Source organism: Gekko japonicus, unplaced genomic scaffold (genome assembly GCF_001447785.1).
Source record: "Gekko japonicus isolate JY-2015 unplaced genomic scaffold, Gekko_japonicus_V1.1 scaffold223, whole genome shotgun sequence".
Taxonomy (NCBI): Eukaryota; Metazoa; Chordata; class Lepidosauria; order Squamata; family Gekkonidae; genus Gekko; species Gekko japonicus.
In genome coordinates, this window is record NW_015175977.1 from 1,085,015 (window position 1) to 1,109,912 (window position 24,898).

The following is a 24,898-nucleotide window of genomic DNA, read 5'->3' on the forward strand; positions in this document are numbered from 1 at the left end:
TCCAAGCGCACCACATCCAACTCCAGGGACTTAGCCATGCAAATGAGCTCTTTCATATAGAGGTGCAAGTCCTCAGTAGGAGAGATAGTGCCGGGTTCACTGACCACTTTGTTGGGGGATGGCTCTGATGGGGCAACAGATCCAACCTCAGAAGATGGTACTGTGCTCCTCCTTCTCCAACATATGTTGTGGTGCTTGGGGCTGGCAAAGAATGACGTCAACGGGGTGGTGGGATGCTCTGAACCCTGTCTTGGAATCGAGGCTGGTGAAAGCTGATAAAAGGAAGACTGTTGTTCCCAAGGCTAGGTGGTTGACCAGTTCATAGGCAAAGGCATCGCTGGATAGAGAAACCACGGACCCTGGGGAGGACCCCATTGAAATGGAACCAATGAAAACGAGGTGGCAGGAACATCTGACATCCTCTTCTTTTTATTTTTTTGTCATGCTGACTTGTGGCAACCTCTAGTAGGGCTTGAAGGCAAGGGGCATTCAGAGATGGCTTGTCATTGCCTGCCTCTGCATCACAGCCATGGTATTCCTTGGAGGTCTCCCTTCCAAATACTAGCCAGGGCTGGACCTGCTTAGCTCCCGAGATCTGATGAGATTGAGCTTGCCTGGGCTGACTTCCTTTTCTGTTTAGATGACAGGTGGGTCGGTTCTGGAGATTGTGGTCTGAGGATTCAAGGCTAGCAGCCAGAATAGGAGGTGGCAATAGAGTACAGGAAAAAGGTGCACAAAGAACTGAGGCCTTTGAAGGTGAGGAGTGCTTGGCAGGGGAGTCCTATGACCTAGACTTTACTTTAGCCTTTGACTTCTTAGATGATGGTTCTCATTAATTCCTTGGCACTGGTAATGACTTTGGAGCTGACGAAGTGTCCAGTTTTTACAAGGATCCTGAGGGCGTTGACCCCATGGAGGGACTTCAGACCCGAGCTTCTGGTTCCTCAACCCTTTGAGAAGGCTGGTCTTTCTCCGGGGCCCCAAGCGCTTGTTCCTACAGAAGGGCTTTAAATTGGGAAGCCTTCTCCTGATGCACTTTCAAGGTAAACTGGTGGCAGATAGCAATATTGTGGGACTCCCCAAGGTGGGTCAGACAATGCTTACGGTTGTCTGACTGAGCCATCTTGGTTCCACATTCTTCACATTTTTTAAAAAGAGCCATTGAAGAAAAGAGGGAAGAACCTCACCAAACGCTGTAGTAAAAAACAAACAAACCTGAAGAGCTAGCCAAAGGTAGTCCTTTCTCCAGGCCAGTGAAGAGAGGACTGAGGGAAATAGTGCTCCCCTGGCCTCCATCACATACCAGTTTGGGTAGGAAAATGCCAGCTCATGTTGGAGAGGATAGAGAGTATTCCAGAACCTAGAAACAGCTAGAAAGCTTTAGAATTTTTCTCCATTGCTGGCCTGCGCATGGGTGGTCCCATGTGGGACTGCACAGAAGCCATGAAGAGGAACTGATATGACACCCTCTGCTCCTTCCCCTTGCTTTGCTCAGCTGGTCACCACCAGAAACCAGGTCCTTTTTTTGTATTGCCCCAAACGCTGGAAATAATTTTCCTTAGGCCATGCAGCAAGTCCTGCCATTGCCTTTTAGAAGAGCTTTTTGCTCATGCTGAAGATAATAAATTTTTATTTTTGCTTATTGGTGCTGATTTTGTACTAAGAGTGGAAAATGCTTGGGAGATTCAGATTTATTGTTCCCGTCAACGACCAGCACACTCAGTCATTTTACATAAAAACATTTGAATAAGAAATATGGGATAAAACTGTGGCATGTTTGGGGGGCTGGTTGGTAGAGTGTTTGGTTTGTGGTGGGGATTCTGGGTTATTTTAAAATTTTACTTCTATTTTAAGAAGTTTTCTGGATTGTTTTAATGAAATTAATTAATTATGCTGCTAATCACTTTGAGCCCTTTGGAATAAATGGGATACTAATGGTTAAAATCTATGTAATCCACCTTGGAAGAAAGGCGGTGTAAACAAAAACAATAATTCTGGAATATCTTACACCCTTCTCTGCTCTGCTGCAGCGATCAAACTTCAGGTAAATGCAGATTAAAGCTAAGTCAGAAAGGGTACCTAGTATACAGCTACAAAATGAGAAAGGCTAGAGTAGAGTAAGCTAATAAGTAGGACAAACTATAGTCCCTGTGAGATCAAAGACAGAAAAGGTTGAAAACTGAGCCAAACTTGAAGACTTTTGGCCTCACAAAGAAGCACATATGTATGACCTCTAATCACATATAGCTGGAATAGAGAGCAAATAAACCATTCCTTTGTAAGCCAGCAAGCCTGCTATGGTGTTTTTATGGACTGTGTTATACTGTACCTGATAAGGTGTGCCAACGATGAACTGTGCCTGGAACTGACATGCTGAGAGCGCCTGGTGAGAGTGCCTAACGAAGACAGTGTTCTTGCAATGGTTGCTTCTCCAAAGGTGTTCCCGTGTCTAATACATGCCATGGATCAACGCACGTGGTCGCAGAAAGCACACAGTGCCATTTCAAACTAGTAAAATGCCATTTCAGACCAGCTGCATGGTCACCTACCTCCAGGGCCCCCTCCCCCTCGCACCAACGAAGCTACACGTACTCACAACAACCCTGTATTCAGCCTGGCCGCATGGTCATGAGTCACCCATCTGCATACGAATATCCCTAGCCCAGGTGTCTTGATTGAGTTAGCAACTAGACCTCAAATTGCCCTCCAGTTTCCTGGCCAACCCAGAGAAATACAGTAGCCAATCACTAACCTCTTGGCTATGACAGAACACATCGTCACAGGGGAGGTCCCCTGGACCCAGCTCCTCCTCTAGACCCCTTGGATATAATCTAGAACGCACCCACAGTTCACTCTCTTGAGCACTCTCTCTGAAACTCCCCCATCGCTCTCTAACAACGCCCTCTACAAAACCTGCTTTACCTCTTAAGCCCAGCTTTCTATCCCAAATCCTACCCATTCCTCTTTATGTTCTAGTATTGCGCAGCTAGAACTTCTTGGCACGTGGTCTTAGCTGGTCTGAGTGCATTCACCATTCTTTTCTAATTTTCTCCCCATCCTTACCCCTTCGCTGGAAGTTTGGAGCCACGCAGCTGCAGCTAGGTAATTATACCCCAGAGTATCAACCATCGTTTTCCTGCAAATTGCAACTGGGCTATATCATTCTATCTTAATTTCTTAGTTCTTGTGTGCTGTGATTGTTGTGTGTTATTGAGTGAAGTGTGTCAGTAAACTATCATTATTATTAAGGAAGTCTGCCTCAGTCTTTCATTGGGAACCTCGGAAACAGTGCCATCCTCCGTAAACACAGACGGAAGAATCCCGATAGTAATAACTGTACCAATTGTTTCTCTTTGAGAGCAATTCGGCTAACACCTTCACAGAACACATATACAACTTGTGGAATTTGATGCCACAAATAGTAGTGATGGCTATAGGCTGAGCTGGCTCTACAAGAAGATTAGATCTCCACTAATTTGTCTAGCCACACCTATTATCTATGATCGCTAAATACAATTTCCAGATTCAGATACCGTGTGCCTCTAAATAACCATTGACAAGAAACAAACTGAGCCGTTGCTTTCATGGTCTGTTTCTCCTTTCCAGATGCATTTGGCTACTTTCATTGTGGACCAAACTAAATGTTACAGTTTTTTTTAAAACGAGTTAATTTTTTTTAATTATTGTGTTCCCTGCAGCTACACAGCAGCTGTGGGGAATGGTTTATTTTCTTTAAAAAAAAAAAAAGGAGACCCCAAACAGGCTCAGAACAGTGTCATTTTCCTGTGCAAAAACTGTGTGGAGCGGGAGCTATTTCCTCAATTTTGTTATTCCCCATGAAAAGGTACTCCACATGATACTCCTGGTCTAGCACTCACCAGACTGAGGGACTTGCAGTCTGGTAATATAAATATAATATAGCAAGGTGAAAGGTCTTGGTCAGGGGTTGTGACGGTCCTTTACCCTAATCTCAGATTCTGGTGGTGGGGATGAGGACAGGAGCATGACAACGATAGGGAGGCAGTGTATTTTGGTATGAACATGTTTGACAGGTGAACCTTGCCATATCCAAAGGTCAGGTGTAAGCTGATCACCTAGCTTGTTCCTGTAGCCACACCCCCGCCTAAACAGGTTTGCATTGGGTTTTTGCAAAACTGCACAGGTGCAAAAATGTGGCCAGTTCAAACTAATTGGCAGCAACACTATGGCCACTATGGACTAGAGAGAATTATTAAAACATAGCATTTATTTATAACTAATTCATATGACTTGTGACTGCCTATTTAAACAATTGCCTGCTCAGTGGAGCAGTTATGCAGCAAGTATAAAGCAGAGGAAGAACTCAATTGGGTTGTGTGAGAACACACGTGCATGAAAAGCCGCCTGAGCTGTACTGCATGCTTAGGAAGGAATAAGGCGAAGCAACTTGCTTAACAGCCAACACTCAAGCTGATCATTGAAAAACCATCTTCCTGTTTGCTATCAGAGAATGTGAGATAAACAGATTGTGAGCTGAACTGCTATCAAGCATCCCTAGACAAGGCTATTCAGTGCTGAATAAAACACATTCTGCGTATGCTCAAAGGCATGCATTCCTTTACACAGGCAGGTTATGAAAAAGTGGTTTGCAATTAATTATTCAATTCAAGCACCAGGCTGAGTGACTGGATGTTTATTTTCTGTCCCCACCCCCATCCCATCTACATCTGACACAATAAGGTAAAGTGTGTCGTGATAAGTCAATGAAGTTCTACCTCATGGGGTTTTCAAAGCAAGAGATGAGCAGATGTGGTTTTTGCCTTCTTGGCATAGCAGCCCATCTTTCCATCTAAGTACCAAGCATGGCCCCCGTCACATGGCAAAGTTGCCACGGGAGACGCATAGAAGGTGGGCAGATTATCCTGGCGCAATCACACCCCAACATCTGGGAAGTGGAGCGCACCTGTGGCTTACCGCCGACAATGCGGATTTAAAAACTAGTACCTCCAAGGTACTAGTAAACGTTTGCCAAGGGCTGCCTCCAGACGCCCGTGGTGTGATCGCGCCGGTGCGCGGCATTCCCCTCCGGTCCCTCATTTACCCGCTGGCGCCGAGGGAAGGACCCGTGCTGTGCCGCCGGCACGTCTGCTCGCATAATTGTGGATCAAACTGCGCCGGGGCAATTAGCCACACCTCCCCCCCGCGATATCCGACCTGTGTGCTTGGGGCCCATGCTTAGCTTCTGAGCTATGGTGAGACCAGGCTAGTCTGGGCTACTGCAAATGGAAGAAGCAATTCCAACTCATTAGTTGCTGTAGATTTTCTGGGTTGTGTGGCCGTGGCCTTGGTATTGTAGAACCTGATGTTTCACCAGTAACTGTGACTGGCATCCTCAGAGGTATAATACAGAAAGATGGAGTACTCTCTGTGTCAAGGTGAGAAGAAAATGGTAGGCAGGTAATTTATATCTACTCCAGAAGGTGGGGTAGGGCTGAGTCATTATCTTGTAGGAGTTCCCCAGGCTATGAACATGCTAATGGAGGAGCTTTCCTGAGGAGGCTCTTTCGTATATGGACTGTTTCCTGAGGAGGTTTCCTGTTTCCTGAGAAGAAGAAGAAGAGATTGGATTTATACCCCGCCCTTCACTTGGAGTCTCAGAGCGGCTTACAAACTCCTTTCCCTTCTCCTCCCCACAACAGACACCCTGTGAGGTGGGTGGGGCTGAGAGAACTCTGACACAAACTGCTCTTTCAGGAACAGCTGTGCCAGAGCTTGTGACTGGCCCAAGGTCACATCAGCAGGTGCAAGTGGAGGAGTGGGGAATCAAACCCGGTTCTCCCAGATTAGAGTCCGCACACTTAACCACTACACCAAACTGTCTCTGAGGAGGTTCTTTTGTATGTGGATTGGCTGTTGAAATTCTAATCTTATCTGTAGTGCTAATGTCAGATGTAGAGCCTTTTGTGTTTTTCAGCACAGGAAACCATGCCCTATTTATTTTTAAACTCTCTTCTTTCCTGTTGAAACTTAATGTTTATGAATTTAAATGGCTTCCCTGTGTAATCTGACATGGTAATTGGAAGTGTTGTCCAGCCTTTCAGTGTCTTGGAACAAAGTACTGTGTCCTGTTTGAGTTAGGCTGTATTCATCCACTGCTGATTTTTCAGGTTGGCCAAGTCTGCAGTGTCTTTCATGTTCTTTTATTCTTCCACCTCAGTTTAGTTTTTTGCCCAGTGTTCCCACTTATCATTGTGGTCATTAAACAGGACAGAAACGATCAAGAAAGAACCCGAAGGTCAGGGGGGAAAGGCGATGGGGAAAAGTAGAAGAAAATTAATTTGGCCAGGAATTGGTTAATTGACTCACACATGAAACTGCCTTATAATGAATCAGACCCTCGGTCCATCAAAGTCAGTATTGTCTACTCAGACTGGCAGCAGCTCTCCAGGGTCTCAAGCAGAGGCCTTTCACATGACCTGCTGCCAGATCTTTTAACTGGAGATACTGAGGATTGAACCTGGGACTTTCTGCATGCCAAGCAGATGCTCTACCACTGAGCCACAGCCCCCTCCCCCCCTTTAGCTCAGCTCCATCCAACTTACTCCCCCATTTCTTCCAAAGCAATTGGGACAAAACCTGCTTGGATGGTTTCTGCTCTATGTCTGCAACAAAAGGGGCTAGAGAATTTTTGTTAAATGAAAGCTGGAACTTAAGAGCTGGTGCATAACATAATTCTGGAGGACACTCCCTAAATGCTCCATAGAAGCTTCAGACTTACGGTACTTCTATTTGACAAAATTATTCAAATATACTACTAGAAAAATGGTGAGGCTAATTTTGCAACACATGACGTGATGACACAGCTGATGTAGTGATAGAATTTAGTGAAATTCCCATATGTTTGCCTGTATTATGAAACTCGTAGTTTGGGGACTTGCGCTAAGATTATATGAGCTTAGTTAGTCCTAGATCAAGGCTTAGAGACTGCTATACAAGATGTTTTAGTTGCTGTTCATATTAAAGTTGTTTGAAGTCACTCCTCATTCTGCTAGTTTGTGGATCCAGGAATTTTACAGTTGAAATTAACCAAACTTTGTAGGAAGATGTCACTGAACACAAACAGTTTCTTATGTGCTTCTACACCCATGTTTTTGCATTAGAAGTGGCTACTTAAATACATTACTGTTTGTGCAAATGAAGGTTTAGTATTCCTGTACTTAGTGAGCTAGCCACTCTCTTGTGGCAGTGCAACATTTGGGAAAACTGTTCTTTAGGTTAAGGTAAAGGTTCCCTTGCTCGAAAGCCAGTCGAGTCCGACTCTAGGGCTGCGGTGCTCATCTCCGTTTCAAAGCCGAAGAGCCAGCGCTGTCCGAAGACATTTCCATGGTCATGTGGCCAGCATGACTAAACACCAAGGTGCACGGAACGCTGTTACCTTCCCACCGAAGTGGTACCTATTTATCTACTTGCAATTTCTTGCTTTCGAACTGCTAGGTTGGCAGGAGCTGGAACTAGAGATGGGAGCTCACTCTGTCATGCGGCAACTCGGGTCTCGAATGTACATGTAAGTCAGAACTGGTCATAGAGTATGGCTCAACAGATATGTGAAACAGAGCTAGGGATAGACAGGGGTGATTTCTTTACACCTTGAAGGGAGACTGAGGACTGCAGAAAAATCTGAAATCTAACAAACACACACATATAAGTTATTCAAAACATTTATAAGCTGCCTTTCTTCCTTAGAGAACTCAAGGCAGCTTACAACATACATAAAATAGAATACATAAAAACAAAAATTTAGGACAGCTACGAACTTAATCAAATGCAGTCCTAAATAAGACCATATTCAGCTGCCTCTTAAAAATCAAGAGTGATGGGGCCAGGTGCACCTCTCTGGGGAGGTTGTTCCATAATAGTGGGGCTACCACTGAAAAGGACTTCTCTTGTGTACCCACCAAACGAGTTTCTTTGATTGATGGGACAGTCAGAAGGGCCTCTTCCTGTGATCTTAATCCCCAGGCAGGAACATATAGGAGATGATGGTCTTTCGGATACCCTGGTTCCAAGCCATGTAGGGTAGGGTTGCCAGATTGGATTTTTCTGCCGGAAGAGGTAGGAGGGAGCCTTCCGGGAGTGGGGAAGCAGGGCAACGTCGCCATACGTGATGGCGTCACGTGGTTACCATAGAGTTTTGCCCAAAAGGCTAGAGCGTCGCTGCACGACATTCCTGGTGTGATAATGTCACTTCCGCGTGATGTTATCACACCAATGTGCCTGTTCAGGGGTGGAGCCCCAGAAATCGGGGAAACCCCCACCGGTACTGGGGGTCTGGCAATCCTAATGTAGGGCTTTAAAGGTCAAAAAAAGAAGAAGAGGAGGAGGAGGAGGAGATTGGATTTATACCCCACCCTTCACTACCCGAAGGCGTCTCAGATTGGCTTACAATTCCTTTCCCTTCCCTCCCCAGAACAGACACCCTGTGAGGTAGGTGGGGCTGAGAGAGCTTTCTTGAGAACTGTCCTTGAGAGAACAGCTCTGAAAGAACTTGTGACTGACCCAAGGTCACACCAGCAGCTGCATGTGGAGGAGTGGGGAAGCAAACCCGGCTCTCCCAGATTAGAGTCCACGCTCTTAACTACTACACCAAACAACACCCTGAACTGGGCTCAGGAATGGATCAGTAGCCAGTGTAATTGCTGTAGTATTAGGGTCCCATGCTCCTGATAGCCAGGCCGAACCAGCAGTCTAGCCACAATGTTCTGCACAAACAGCAGCTTCCAAACACTCTTCAAGGGTGGCCTCAAGTACAGTGCATTGCAATAGTCCAGTCCAGATGTAACTAAGACATGGGTTGCTGTGGCTAGATCTGACCGAACCAGGAATAGACTCAGCTGCTACACCAACTGAAGCAAAAGCACTTCGAACCACCACAGTGACCTGGTTCCCTAAGGTAGTAGACTGCTGTGCTGACTGAGCAGCATTCTCATGCTGTGAGCCTGGCTTTCAAGTGGAGTGTAACCCCATTCAAGTTGGGAGATACCTGAAGTCCTCGGTCTGCCTTTCTATTAACACAGAGAACTCCCCCAAATAATAGCAACAGACCCTATAACTTTAAGAAAAAAAGCCCACTGAGCTCTCAATCACCACTTTGGAAGTTGCTAGGAAACAACAACATTGCTCAGCCTTCCAAGCCTTGGTTTCTGTAATGCAAAGGCATGGGGGGGGGGTAGGGGTGAACTTGAAGGCCAGAACACCTCTGGAAGGCCATGTTCCCTTCCCCTGTCATGTTCCCTGATGAAGGAGAACTCACTGGGGACAAGCCCAGCAGTAACCACCGAAGACTGACTACCTGCACTACTGGGCCCGGCTTGGTGATGGTGGTGGCAGCCAAAACACAACCAGCCCCAGTTTGGTGGCAGCTACTGTACAACTGGTCCCAGTCCAGAAGTGGCACATGCCACAGTACAACTGGGCCTGGTCTGGCAATGACACCTGTCATAGCACAACTGAGTCTGGCCTGGCACTGGCAGTTGCCTCACAACAAGATAACAACACGGCCACCCAGGGGCAGATTAACCATTAAGCAGACTAAGCATGTGCTTAGGGCACCAGGGCCAAAGGGGGCACCACAAAGTTGGGAAAAGGGTGAAAAGCTTAGTTTGTACAGTATATTGTGTTATCATATGAATAAATTTTTGTATTGCTGCAACCTGCATTGTATATCTGGTCAGACAGGTCAACAACTAAAATGGACTGGGTCAGTGTGGAAAGGAGGGTGGTACCAAGACTGGTCAGTGCTTAGGGCACCAGTGAGCCTTAATCCACCCCTGTGGCCAGCCTTTTCTATGAGAGACGCTGCCAGGGAGAAGGAAGGAGGAAAAGTGGCTGAAGTCAGGGGAGTAGAGAAGGAAGCAGGAAAAGGAGAGGCTGAAGGGGCTGCCAGGAAATGGAAAGTGGAAATAGTGGGGGAGGGGGATACAGGGGAAAGTGAGATGTCCCTCACAAGTCCTTGCAGGCTCCCAGCTTGTGTACACACACACACAGTGCTTTGACTCACAAAACCTTATGCCCTGCTCTTTAAGGACTCAAATTTTGTTCTACACACACAAAAATGTTTTGCAAACTGCCCTGACATACCACATCCTTAAGAACCAACTATCTCTGTAACAAGTATCACTTCCTGATTAAACACTTCTAACATCTGTGCACTATTACCTAAAACAAGAAACGAGGGGGGGAAAACACCTTTAGATCCTACACTTATTTATAGTAAACCATGCTGTGATAAGCAACACTGCATTTGTACATAATATACACCCATAGCATGATTAAAACTTACTAAAATTGTCTTTTATCTGCTGCATGTTAAGCAAGATGGCAATATTGTAGTCTTTGTATTATGGTAGTATTGTAGTTACGAGTAACTAGGAAAAAGGCCCGTTGTGGAAATAAATACAACGACCTCTAGAAAGGGGGTCTGGGTGGGTGACCCGGCCTTGGACACTCAGTGTCAATTTGCTGTGGTGACCTCAGCAGGGTATAATGACACTGAGTCCACCATTTTCTCCAGAGGAACTGATCTCTGCTACCTAAAGAACAGGTGTAATTTTGAGTGATCTCCAGTCCTCACCTGGAGATTGGCAACGATGGTTCCCCAGAAGGGAATAGTTGGTTTGGAGGGTGGAGTCTATGGCTTTGTACCTGTCTGAGGTCCCACGCCTCCTGAAACCTCACCCTCTCCAGGCTCCATCCCTCACATCTCCAGGAATTTCCCACCTGGAGTTGGCAACCCTGTCTCCTTCCCAGCCAGTCATCAGCCTACCTTTATTTCCCCTCACGCGTCAGCTTTCCACCCCCCACACACCTGCAGTTTCTCTCGTGCTCTGAAGCCCTGACTGCTACATCACATTGGCTGTCATAAGGGTGCCACCTCAGCAGCATATAAGGATACAGAGCCCACCTTTTCTCCAGGGGAACTGATCTCTGCCATCTGGAAAGCAGTTGTAATTCTGAGTGATCTCCAGCCCTCACCTGGAGATTGGACACATTTTACTTCAGAAGAGCAAACTGTTTAGAATGTTAGAGGTAAAAGCCAATCAAGTCGCATATGCAAACGACCTCTGTGTTCCAAGGCAAAGGCCAATGAGGCTGCATGTGCAAATAACCTCTGTGTTCTGACTGGCTGTGGGGGGGGAGAGGAAGAGCAAACTGTTTAGAATGTTGGAGGCAGGACTCAGGCAAAGCAGCCAGTGGATAGGGAGACCCTCTGAATGATAGATCAGAGAGCGAACTGATTTTGGAGCGTCTGGAATGTTCTAGAGAAGTGCAACCACCATTCGGCTATTATTTATAAGGGAGATATTCACCTAAAATTTGGAGTACAGAATGTATTCTACACTATGTGTGTAATATGCTGTCAAGTTGCAGCTGATTTATGGCAAGTGAGGAGAGGTGGTTTACCATTGCCTTCCTCTGCAGAGCCTTCCTCAGTGGCCTCCCTTCCAAGTACTAACCCTAATTAGCTTCTGAGATGTGACGAGATTGGGCTATACCATGCCGCATCACCTCCATTCTACACTATATCTGATGGAAAATTAACCAGGAAAAATTCCCACTAGACCATTGTTATGTATTGGGACTGAAACATTGCAGGACTGTGCTGCCAGAGACAGGGTGAGCTTGGAGCCGAATAACAATAGACCAACAGGATACTGGCAGTAACCAATTAAGATGTAAAGTTTTGTAAATAGCCTATCATTGGGAGTGGAGTGTGTTGGGCTGTGGCCACTGCATGCAATATAACCGAGCTGAGGCTCTGGTCTGCAGTCTTGTTCTTGCTGAAATCACTGAATAAAGCAGAGCTGATCACTAGACTGGGAGCCTGTTCATCCATGGAACCCACTATTTAACAACCACCAAATTTTATTATGTAAATGGAACCTAAGATGTTCTTGATGTTTACAACCCCTTTCTTAAAAATGGTGAAGAAATTCATAATGGTTAAGAAATTCATGAAGAAATACAGAATTTCTTCACCATTTTCTTCCTAACCTGAATCTAATTAGCCATAAATCTATTAGTTAGTGAACAAGGTTCTGGACCATTAGTCAGTTATGATGACCTTTGGTTTGGACCTTCTGTTGGGAAAATATAATCGATGCAGCCCTTGAATTCCTCTGAAATTAACTGGCCTTCCTGCCACATAAATGGGTCCATGACTTAGGACGAGCCTTTACTTCACCTCCTTTATTTCAAAATGTGTGTATCTAGCTTTCTAAAAGAGGAACTACTGGATATCTAATAGACATTGATACTATTCTTAGCACATGCAGCCTTATCAGAAGTCACACTGGTGACAATATGCTATTGTTGTAGGTAAAACATTTCAATGTTGTTTTAGAATTAAACACTCTTAACCTGACATGGTCACAGTCTAGAGGACACCACAAACTTGCAGACTTCAAAATGAAAGTCATTTTTCAGATACAATGTAGTATGAAGAATACCAAGAAAGGATGACTAAGAAAACTGATAGCTACAGCAGAGGTTCAAAATTTTGTTATGTACAACATGATTTTTAATACATGGTTCTGTAACCTTTGAACAGTTCAACGATTTTACCTGGCTGCAATGAGATCTAGAAGGTGCTGCCATCTGTCATTGACTTTGCCAAGTTTATACTCAATCTCCAAAGCTTTGCTTTCATGGCTTGCTTTAGCAAGTCGCTCTCCCATTTGCTGCAGCTGGATTTTATTATCTTGTGCAACTGCAATTTCATCTTGATAATCCTGGATGACACAAGGATACACAGACGGCTTACTCAATACACCTTCCTGCTCAGAACTATAATAAACAGGCACTTCATAACGCTTGATGGGAGAAGTTCAACAAAAATAATACTTATATGCAAATAATGCCACTACATATATATTTTTATCATCTAGAAGCTGTTTGCAAGAGATAATAGCCTGAGATAACTAAGTGTACAGCAGGAACTAAAATGTAAGTGCAAATGGTTATATTAAATTCTGTTCAAGGGTTCACTAAACCTAGCATCACTATCACTTCAGGCTCTGATAAACTGAGAATACTTGTAGAAGGTAAGAACCTGATCCTGAGAACATAATCAGAAGCACTTTACCTTTTTAAGCTTTTCTATCATTTCCTCAATGAGGATATCTCCATTCTGGGACACTTTGCTCTCCATCTGTGTCAACCATTCACAGAGCTCTTTGTTCTTCTCACTGAAGACTGCCCACTCATTCAGTCTCTCGCTCACTTGCTGCCGTCTCAAGGAAACCTTAACATGTAATGCGGGAGGAAATAACACAGTAGGATTTTGATGACAAAAGAACTCCTAGTACCATCTCAATGCAGTGCAACATGGTTATCTCTGAAGCAAAAGAGAAGTGAATCTATAGCCTTGCAAGACTGCTTTAACAGTGCAATGTTCATTGTTAATCTCCAATTACTTCTGGGTCAAATCCCACTTAAGGTAAGAAGGCACAGACAAAGACTGGAGCTCACGAGGCTGACCGGCCATTTCCAATAATGATAGTTTTCAGCACTGTAGAAAAGGTTAGTTGCTATCCTATACTAGATGGAGGCCAAAGTTAGGGTTTAGGACGTCCCCGCACATATTGGTAAAAGTGTGCCCTGGAGCCACACCGGGGGGGGGGGCTCACTTTCAACTTCTGAATTTAGACATCCATGCTGGATGTGGTGCATATGTCCAGAACTATAGGCTGCTTCCAGAAAGTAACTTTTATATAGTGCTGTCCCACATAGGTACCTAATCTGCCTATATGATAAAACTGGTGCCAAGTGACATTTTACACATAATGCAGAGTTTTTCCTCTAGGTTTACACTGAACACAGAACACAGCTAATCACAGTTCTTTGACAAATGTACATGCCTTCACAATTCATATTTTAGGTGTACACTGAAACATAATTGAGAACTTTCCTACAAATCATGATCAGTCTAGCCAAAATTTTCAGTGTATATTAAAGTGTAACATATAAATTGGTCCTTATAATGAAACATAAATGATAACTTTCCTACAAATCATGATCAGTCTAGCCTAAAATGCTTTCCGGGATCTATCTGTCATTTGCTTTGCTAAGTTTTTTTTCTATCTTTGCCTTATGGGCTGTTTTTAAAATGCTTGGCACACTAATGCAATACAATACTGAATTAATAAACTGTGCAAACACTAGTTATATTGACCTATTTTGCACCCCCAGTCAGATGTCCGTGGAGCATTAATTTGATAAATGTGTCCTTTTTTGGTACAACATAGCTAAAGAGATAACTGATTACACACACACACAAAAACAGTAGGCAGTGAGGAAAGATTCATAGAGACAACAGGAAAGCAAAACAAAAAGGCAATGGATGTCTTGCAAACAAAAGATCCCTGAATATGAGACCATGACTCTATCTTCATCTTAACTTGTGGACTAAAAGAACATTAGATAGATGCAAACAAGTCTTAGAAAGAAATTACCACTCATAAGCCCTCCTAATTTTCGAGACGATTGCCTAACAACAATTCAAGAGAATCCTACTTGCTGCAGCTGTTTCTTCTTTTCTCTAAAGCTCAGGTCTTTCTGAATTTACATGAGCATCTCCACTAAGGAAGTGAATACTTACAAAATGACTGCAGACTCTTATTTGTAGGGTTGTGGGTTTTTTAAAAAAGGCAGAAATTATACCACATTTCCTTTTGTGGTTCTCTAAGCGGCAGCATTGGAACAAGGAGGTGTCTAGCTACTCTGCTTGTAAACTTTGCTGTAGCATGTAAGATGGCCACCACCAGAAGGTAGAATGCTGATATAAGCCACTGATCACAGCCAGCATGGCACTTCTTGTGTTTCTAATCTAATGTATAAAAACAATTGGCTTCCTGGGTAAGTACAACAGTCTGGAACACCCTACTGGCTGCTAGGTGTGCTATAAATTAACATCAGCCGAACCCTGTACTCTGGTTTACAGATTCTAGTGCAGTCAGAGATTTGTACAACAAAAGCAGCATCTTGAGCAAGCTCTGCTTGTATCTGGTAACACAACCTCATAACCTCTTCTTTCAACTTTGCTCTGAAAATTAGCAGTTTATTTGTTGAATCCCAATGTTTATTGAAGTAGCCCCTGTTCCACATCAAAACACAACACTTCAGCCATTGCTTTGCACTGGTTCTCCACTGTAGCTCCAAAGGTCTTATTTTTTTAGCCTTCACTGCTACTTTACCTGGTGACACAACTCTTCCCACTGTCTGTGCAGAAGCTCAATGCGCTCGTTGAGAACCAAGATATCATCTGCACTGATGTAAGTGGACAGATTCTCCTTTAACACAATCAGGTGGGCAAGATCATCTGTCCATCCCTCGGCAGCACTCTCCAGCTCCTAGATTTCAAGAAGAAATTAGCATAGGGAGTTTTCAATGCAATCCTAAGAACACTTCCGCAGGAGTAAGCTCCACTGAAAAGACACGGGTAGGATTCTGAGTAGACATGCTTTGGATTGCTCTTGTTAGGTTTATTTTTGCTTTTCATAATTTTGCACAGTAATGTAGAAGAGAAACAGTTCTCTAAAACACAAACCAAATCAACAGTATTTGAAAGAAAAAAATGTTTTAAGCTTCTTGCCATCTTTTGATTCTCTGGCCCAGTTCAAAGTGGTATCTATGAGGAAGTTGCTCCTGAAATTGCTTCCACAAAGATCAGGGCTCCAAATGGCTGTAGAAATGTCTGTATCTGCTTCTGTGTGGGGCTATGGGGTTGTACGGCAAGTATGCTCACGCACTCTATACCTCTTAGCTCCTCATTGGTCAAGTAAAGGAACTGCAACCTAGATATGGTTGAGGAAAGGGTCTCTTAGTTTGTTTATTTATTGAATTTATTAACCACCCTCCTAAGTAGGACTAGGCTCATGGGGGTGAACAACATAATCAGATAAAATATTGCTTAAACAATTTAAGATGTTAACGGATAATGGTGATTGATGGGAAAAAGCAAATGGGATCTATATGTCAACATTTGGGGAGAGGGGTTAGTGGGAACCCCACCCCCACGTGCACGTCACCAGGAAGTGACGTGACGATGCCGGGCACGCTGGGGGCGGGGCCACGACCATCCGAGGGAAAACTCTATACCAAACTGGTGTGTGTGAACAAGATCTTGGGGTAAGGGTGAACCGTAAGTTAAATATGAGCAGCCAGTGTGATGTGATGATAAAAAAGGCTAATGCAATTTTGGGGTGCACCAACAGAGGCATAACATCCAAATTGCAAGATGCAAGATTGTGTGCAGTTCTGGAGGCCCCACCTCAAAAAGGATGTGGAGTGGAACACGTGCAGAGTGGAGCTCATGCAGAGGAGAGTGATGAGAATGATCAGGGGCCTGGAGACCAACCCCTATGAAGAAAGGCTGAGGGACTTGGGAATGTTTAGTCTGAAGAAGGGGAGGTTGAGGGGGGACATGATTGTTCTCTTTCAGTATTTGAAGAGCTGTCACTTAGAGGAGGACAGGGAGCTGTTCCTGTTGGCAGCAGAGGACAGGACTCGCAATAATGGATTTAAACTAAGGGTGGGAAGGTACCAGTTGAATATTTGGAAAAACCTTTTTACAGTAAGAGTTGTGCAACAATGGAATCAGCTGCCTAGGGAGGTGGTGAACTCCCCCTCACTGGCAGTCTTTAAGCAGCGGCTGGACAAACACTTGTCAGGGATGCTCTAGGCTGATCCTGCATTGAGCAAGGGGGTTGGACTAGATGGCCTGTATGGCCCCTTCCAACTCTGTGATTCTATTATCCTGTTCTATCCCCCTATCTCAATGGGAAACAAGCAAAAAATAGCCTTTCTTCATCTCTACAATGACCGACTAATTTCATGTCTTCTAAGTGGGAAAAGAGCAGCACTGAGACACTGAGAAATGATTGCTGAGGGATGAGAAACTATTTAAATGCCTCCTGGAATGGTTGGAGCATTCACGTGACCTCAGGCTTGCTCCTGCCTTCTCATGTTCCCTCCCCGGAAAAGGAATGAGACAAAAATGCCTCCCTGTAACAGGCTTAGTGGCAAAGTGGACTTTCCTCATGACTGATCAGGTAAAGATTATATAGGAAATAGTACTGCTTTCAATTCTACATGATTAGCTTCCACTTGGAAATGCTTAACTGACTGCTTATTGATGGTGACAATAATCTCAGCCCGAATGGTTTCTCCTGGCAACTACTATCACAAATAATTCTATTTTGTTATGTCTTATATTATGTTGTAAGTCTGAGGTGCTGCCATTTGATCATAAAGCCAATTGAGGATTGAGATTTTCTGTTGTGAATGGGGCTACACCTCCCCCCCTTAAGATACACGTGCATAGCTTGGGGATGGTTTTCAAATCAGAACTAGGGGTGTGCAATTTTTTTTTTCTTGGTATGTTTCAGTTTGGGTTTATTAGACCAGAAAAACCCATATCCCAATACAGGTAAAGTATTCAGATCTGGGATTTTCCAGCAAACCCTAATTTTTTTGTGTCCAATAGAACTGAACCAAAAAACACACACAGAGAAAAAAGCAGTGACAAAGCTGCTAAAAACAGCTGAGAGGTGCTCAACTGGGGCTCTTTTGGGCAGTCCCTTTAAATCAGACTGCCCAACAGAGCCCACCCAGGAGCCAATCCTGCAGGGAGAGTTCTCCTTGTGGGCTTTGCTAGGGCTCTGCTGGCCAGCCCTGTTTTGCTGGTAATTCCCGAATATATCTGGGATTTTTTCAGGGATCTTTTTCTGCTTATCCCAAAAAATCCCAGATACATTTTTGAATCCGAAATACACTTGGAAAATACTGATAAGGTGTTTTTTGGGTATATTTTCGGTTGAGGAATGCACACCCCTAATCAAAACTGTAGACGGGCGTACAGATTCTGAAGGACACATCCAATCATCCTCCAATGTGCCTTTCTCCAGTCTAAGAAGCCTTCCTCCAACTGTTGGGGGAAGAATAACTTAAGCTGGAGGAAGGCTTCAAACTTTACTCAGACTTTACTCTGTGCTCTCATTAAATCCAACCTAGAATGCTAGAATGTGCTTTACAGGCAGCTGCCTATGAAGACTCTTTTGAAGCTTCAAGTATTCACTATTTTCTAGTTTGCTTTCAGGTATAATTGAAAGTACTGCTTGTAAAAATCTATGCAATCTGGAATAAGGGTACCCAAAGGAATACTTTCTTTTTTCTGCACAATGATCAAGACTGTCCAGACTACTAGTTACTCTGGATTGTTTCAGTCCACTCAGTCATCATTTTAGGCTGCTGAATGTTACACTTTATGATGTTTTTATGGGTGGTTTATTAATGGCAATTCTTATATTGTTGTTTTTATGATTTTATTACATTGTTTTTACCTTGTGAGCTGCTTCTAGTAGGTCTCTAGAGAAGTGACATTTTCTAAATAAATGAATTTCTGCTCTGTATGCCCTCACTTTCTGAGGTCAAGGGGATGAGCACTAGAGACAGGGTCTTCATAGAGGTGGCACAAGGACTGCCAGGCCAAGCCTGGCAACAGGCAGGAGGTTTGGAGGGCATGGATGGAGTTGGGGGGAGCAGTGGCATGAATAGGAGACATCACTTCTGAGGAAACCGTGGATGCTCTAGAAATCGTAACACCATAGTTTCTGGAGATTCCTAGGGATACTGCCATCACATCTGAGTTTTCCCCAAAAGCGATGTGATCACACTCGCAAAAGTCAGTGAGATTTTAAAAATCTCTCATGCCATTTGGAACAGTTGTGGGCAACAGGAGCTCAAGGCAGGGAATACCCCACCCCAGTCTTGGGTGGCACCTCAGTTGTGGAATTCTGTCCTAACAGGAGTTTGCCTGGTGCCAAACTTATTATTTTAGCTGCCAGGCTTACATTCATATTTTCCCAGGCCTTTTGGATACTTCCCTTTCTCCTCAGAATTTTGCCATTTTAAATTATATATTATATAATTTAAATATTTTCTTGTTTCTTAACTTCTGATATTAATAGGGTTTTAATGATGTTTACTTTAATACTTAATCTCAGGGTATTTTAATAGTTTTTCATCCTCACGTTACTGTTATCTTTTTTACTGCTATTGCCTTTCCCCTCTCTTTTTTGCAGTTTTATGGGTTAGGTGGGCCACGGTCACACGGAGCATTAGGCACGCTAGAGAGACGGAAGATAGGCGGATTTTCCCGGCGCGATCTCACCGCCACATCTAGGAAGCGTAGAGCTCCCGTGGCGCACCCGAGGCTTCCCAGCGAAGATGCGGGGTAAAAAACTAGTACTAGTTTCCGGAAACCGCGGGGCAAGGACGGGCGTCTGATCGCGTTTCCGGTGGTAGTTCCGGCGCCCGCCCATGTCCCCTCGCAAAAAGGTTGTTTTTTTCCAAGTCTCCACGGATGCGCACAAGCACCCAACGGAGCATACACACATTTCAGTTTTAAAAACAAAACACAATCCCGTTTGCTGCGCAACTCCGCTTCTTTGCCGCGTCTGTGATTGGCACCTCCCCCCTAACCACGGAGCTCGACGGGACCTCAACCCGGCGCCTGATCGCACAGTCGCGCGTTAGTTTGCTCCAAGGCAAACAGCCACGCCTCCCCCCCTGCATTTTCCTGCCCGTGTGGCTGAGGCCATTGTTATTTATCTTGCTGTGAGCTGTGTTACAGACATTTAGCTGGAGAGGCAGGCTAAAAATGTTTCTAAAAAACCACAAATAATCATATTTATTAGCTGGGAGGACAAAGTACAGTTGTGGCCTGAAGCATTAGTAAGGATAACTATGTTTCAAAACCTGACCAAAAAAAATTACCTAGTAAGACCTAATAAAGCAGGTAAATGAATGCTCAAACTAGGGTTGCCAGATCCAGGTTGGGAACTACCTGGAGATTTGGGGAGTGGAGCCTGAGGAGGGAGAGGTTTGGGGAGGGGAGGGACTTCAATGGGGTATTAATGCCATAGAGTGCACCTTCCAAAGCAGCCATTTTCTCCAGGTGAACTGATCTCTGCCTCCTGGAGATCAGTCTTAATAGTCGGAGATACTGGCTAGCTCATGCCCGGCACAATTATTTAGAACTATTCGGTCATTAACAGAGCTGCCACAGGGCAGGCCAAATGATAGGGAATTGGATACTGTGAGGCTTTTATGAGCCATTTTGCAGTCCTGCTGCTCTGCCGCGATCTCCTGGCCACAGTTGAGACAATGAGCGAACTCGGGGCTCCATGCACGTCTTCTGGTTTTACTCTGGATTGTTTAAGTACACTCAGTCTTGAGGAAGTCGACAGATTGCTCTCAACGGTACGCCCAGCCACATGCAGCCTTGACCTGTGCCCTTCATGGCTCAAAAAAGCTGGTAGTGAGGAGTTGCAAGGTGCACTCAGGGATATTATCAACAAGTCCTTTGATGAGGGGCTGTTCCCGGGGGCACTCAAGGAAGCGATGGTCTGCCCTCTCCTGAAAAAAACATCACTGGATCTGGCTGAACTGGCTAACTATCGGCCGGTTTCCAACTTGCTCTGGGCAAAGTAACGGAGAGAGCGGCGGCGATTCAGTTGCAGAGCTTTATGGATGACATTTCCATGCTGGACCCGTTCCAGTCCGGCTTCCGGCCTGGTCATGAGACAGAGATGGCATTGGTCACCCTCACAGATGACCTCCGAAGGCATCTGGATAGAGGCGGCACGGCGGTACTGGAGTTGTTGGATCTGTTGGCAACGTTTGACACCGCTGACCACCAGTTACTGATCCACCGCCTCCCCGATACTGAAATTCAAGGGCTTGTTTTGCAATGGCTTGTTTCCTTTCTCCAAACTTGGGGACAGAGGGGGGCGTTAGGGGATCAGACATCCCAGAGGCACCTGTTGATTTGCTGGGTGCCTCAATCTGATCCTGTTTAACATCTACATGTGCCCCCTTGCCCAGATTGCCTGGAGACACAGGCTGGGTTGTCACCAGTACGCTGATGACACCCAGCTATATCTGTTGTTGGGCGGTCAGTCCGACTCCACCCCAGATGACCTGGAGCGGGCGCTTCAGGACGTGGCGGGCTGGTTTAGACTGAGTCGATTGAAACTGAATCCAATGCAGACGGAGGTGCTGTGCTTGAGTCGGAGTGGGTCGGGGATAGGTATCCCACTACCGACCTTCGGTGGGGCGCCATTGGTGCCAGCGCAGAGGGTTAGGAGCTTGGGAGTGCTCCTGGATGCCTCCTTAACAATGGAGGCCCAGGTAGCAGCCACTGCCAAGGCGGCCTTTTACCATTTATGGCTGATTAGGCAGTTGATTCCCTTCCTCAAATGCAATGACCTAGCAACAGTGATCCATGCAATGGGCACCTTGAGGTTAGAGTACTGCAATGCTCTCTATATGGGACTACCCTTGTCTCAGATCTGGAAGCTGCAGATAGTGCAGAATGCCGCGGCCAGGCTGTTGATGGGTCTCTCTACACGGGACCATATCCAGCCTGTGCTGAGGATGCTGCACTGGCTGCCTATAGCATACTGGGTTCAGTTCAAGGTACTGGTTCTAACCTTTAAAGCCCTATATGGTCAAGGGCCTGCCTACTTGAGGGACCGCCTTTCCCCATACGTGCCCCAGAGAGTACTGAGGTCAGGGTCACAACATCACCTGACTCTCCCTGGTCCGAAAGAAGCCAGGCTGACTAGTACCAGAGCCAGGGCTTTCTCAGTGGCTCAACACTGGTGGAATGAGCTCCCAGAGGACATCAGGGCCCTGCAGGACCTTTTACAGTTCCACAGGGCCTGTAAAATGGAGTTCTTCCACTAGGCTTTCGATTAGGAGCTGCTACTGAAGAATGTGCCCTAAAACATCTTCTGGCCAGGGACCCTGTTGGATGCTATTTCTACCATTGGGCTGATTTGGAATACCACCATCATCTGACTCTGTTGGATGCTGTCTTTATAATTGGGTTGATTTGGAATAACGCTATCATTAGCTTGTCTTTTTATCTGTAAACTGATGTTGCTTAATTTTGTATTGTATTTTTAACTCTGTATTGTTCTATGATATTTTAATCCTGTTAGCTGCCTTGCGCCAGCATGTCCAGCAAGGTGGGATACAAATAGAAACAATAAACAAATAAATAAAATAATATGGTGCAATATTGGGCATAAACAGAATATTCAAATACAAGAATTGGAGCAATTCAGCAGTGTGGCACTTTAAAGACATGACAACCACAACACAGTCTGCTACTTCAGTGCAAAATCTTCTTGCATGTCAGTATGCTTCTACAGCAAATGTAATACAAAATTGTGTGACAGGCTTGCCCCGCTTGCCTTAAAAACACTGCTATTGCTGTTATGTTATTACAACTATGTACGCTTTAGGAATCAGAGGGCATTCTTCCTGATTATTTACCTTGCAACGAATCTGTTCTGTATGGAGTTCATCATGATGGTCTGGCAATGGTAGGGAGAGTTTCTTCTTGAAGGATTTTAGTTTCTCCTGGGAATCTCCTATGCCCTTTTCACATTTTTCCCAATCCTAAATGGGGGAAAAGACATAAATTTAGTTTTTCTGGGTGAAAGCACGGGTGTAGAACAAAGGAAACAAAAGCTTATACCCAGAATTAAACTTTGTTGGTCTTAAAAGTGCCCCTGAAATGGAAAAGGGAAAATAGTTATTATTTGTTATAAGACATGTAAATGGATGCAATGACTCTAAAAAGTTATGTAATCGGAGATAATGAAATGTTTGTTATTAAATTGAAATAATGAAAAATAAAGTGATAAAAAAGACTCAAACCTTGCTCTGTTGCTTCAGACCAACACAGCTACCCACGTGAATCAAAGCTCAGTATCTTTATAACGATTTAACATCAAGTAGAAACGTTTACTCAAATACTAGGAATATCTGTGTATTTATAGCTGAATCTATGCAAATGGGTGACGCCATCACACCAGGCACATCGTCATGGATGGGGTTTCTGGGGGAGGGGCTCTCACTGCTGGCCAGCTGGGTGGCAGTGGATTGGACCCCCCGAAAGCAGGCAAACCTCAGCCCCCATTGGAGGGATGGCAACCCTAAATCTAAATGTATCTGAAACATGGACAATGGTATCATTTATTTTATGGCTTTTTCAAGTCTTTCCATTTGGATGACAACATGCTGTAGAACTGTGTGCACTTTGTAACTTTCTTGCAAAAACAATTTCTAAAATGAAATACTCAGTTTTCAATGCAAACACTTCCAGTATGAAAGTTGCCTAACATAATGACACTGATTAAATAACATTGTAAATATTTAAAGACACTGGCTAAGGGAGGAGAAAAATATTTTTAATTCTAAGTACATGGTTAACAGGATTTTTATACAGCCATGTTGTGTGCACTGAGCTTATTGTCAAAAGATTTCAGACATAAACTCTACACTTCAGAATCTGTAAAGCACTCTACACAGTGAAGAAATCACCTAATTTCTTTAAATGCCTACATTATAGTCAATTTTCTTGGGGGGAAGTAAATGGCTGTGATATATATATATTGTTATTTTAGAAAACAAAGTAATAATATAGAGGGATACAAAAAGGAGAAGAGGGATTATAACGTAATTGTACATGTTATAGTCAATATTTTTGACCCAAGTTCCAGTTGTTACCAATTCTAAATAATGTTTATCAAGGCAGATGGTGAAGTTAAAATGACCCAATGACAATCAAACCAAGCATCTCTCTGGCTGAAGAAACTTGTCGTCTGTGGCAGAGTGCCTTTTGACAGCATAAAACTATATGATCATCAGCAGGACGGAGTTGTAAGATACCATCTAATGTTTAACCAATGCCCAATAATTCATATTTGCCCCTTCTGCAATTGAAAATCCTAGAGGTCAAGGTTGTGAACTTAAAAAAACAGACAGACACATTTAAGGTATAAAGACTAATGCTCAAGGTATCTTTAAAAAGCTGTCAAAAGATAGAACACTAGATTAGATTCCTTCATAATTCCTTATTTCTTTGTAGACTTCTTTTAAAACAGAAATACTAAAAATTATTGAAACATCAAATAGGTGGAAGAAAATAATAATGCAATGTCACAATAGTATCATTCTAAATAAAACATGAAGGGAAAACAAGAACATGGGGAAAAAATCTAATACCATTCCCATAGGGGCATAACAATATTATCTGAGACTCTAAATTCATTACGTAAACTTACTTTTAACAAGAATGTAAGCTGTTTCTTCTGTTCTTCAAGTCGGCGGCTGGCCAATTTCCAGCGATCCTGGATTTCTGAAAGTTCAGTTTGTAAGACCACTTCTGTCTCACCATCAGCACAGAGCAATAGCTGTTTCCCTCCTTCTACGGTTAAAATGTAGCTCCCTTGCTGTCGAAGAAGAACTTTCTCTTTAAGCTGTGAAAATCAATTTTCCCAAGCATTACTTTCATAATAATTTCTTAGATGGAACAGAAGTATCCTAAATCCCAAGTTGTACAAAAACACTATTCGTTTTATTATCAGTCGAGGAAAAACCAGTGTTTACAATATTGAGGTTTCTTAGTAGCAATATAATTTGATATTCATTGCTTTTCCAAGGTGAGTTGTTTCTTTTTCCCTCTTGCCCTTCCTTCTTTTTCTCTTTACGAATCCTTTCTCTGTTCTCAACTGTGCTCTTTTCCAACCCCTTCCTTTTTGCTCCCTCTACCCATGGCTCTTCTGCCAGCCCATAAGAGTTCTACCTCACCTAATGAGAACTTGGTAACAGGAATTGCACAGAACATATAGGAAGTATTTCTATCCAGGGGTCGTTTCGTAGAAAAAGAGCTAGGGGAACTCATTAGCATAACTCATTAGCATATGCCACACCCCCTGACATCACCGGAAGTGTGTCATAAGGCCACACCCCCTGACATCACCGGAAGTGTGTCATAAGGCCACAC

The 24,898-nt window shown here is 44.1% G+C and overlaps 1 protein-coding gene across 1 annotated transcript in view; it reads right to left on the reverse strand.

Annotated features, from left to right (window-relative positions):
• SYNE1 (spectrin repeat containing, nuclear envelope 1) overlaps window positions 1–24,898 on the reverse strand; it is a 436,861-nt gene that overhangs the window by 76,687 nt on the left and 335,276 nt on the right. The window contains exons 121-125 of the mRNA XM_015426162.1: window positions 24,177–24,371; window positions 22,381–22,506; window positions 15,231–15,386; window positions 13,121–13,279; window positions 12,601–12,767 (exon numbers count right to left, since the gene is read on the reverse strand). Coding sequence (XP_015281648.1) covers window positions 12,601–12,767; window positions 13,121–13,279; window positions 15,231–15,386; window positions 22,381–22,506; window positions 24,177–24,371 — 803 coding nt within the window. The remainder of the gene's footprint in view (window positions 1–12,600; window positions 12,768–13,120; window positions 13,280–15,230; window positions 15,387–22,380; window positions 22,507–24,176; window positions 24,372–24,898) is intronic.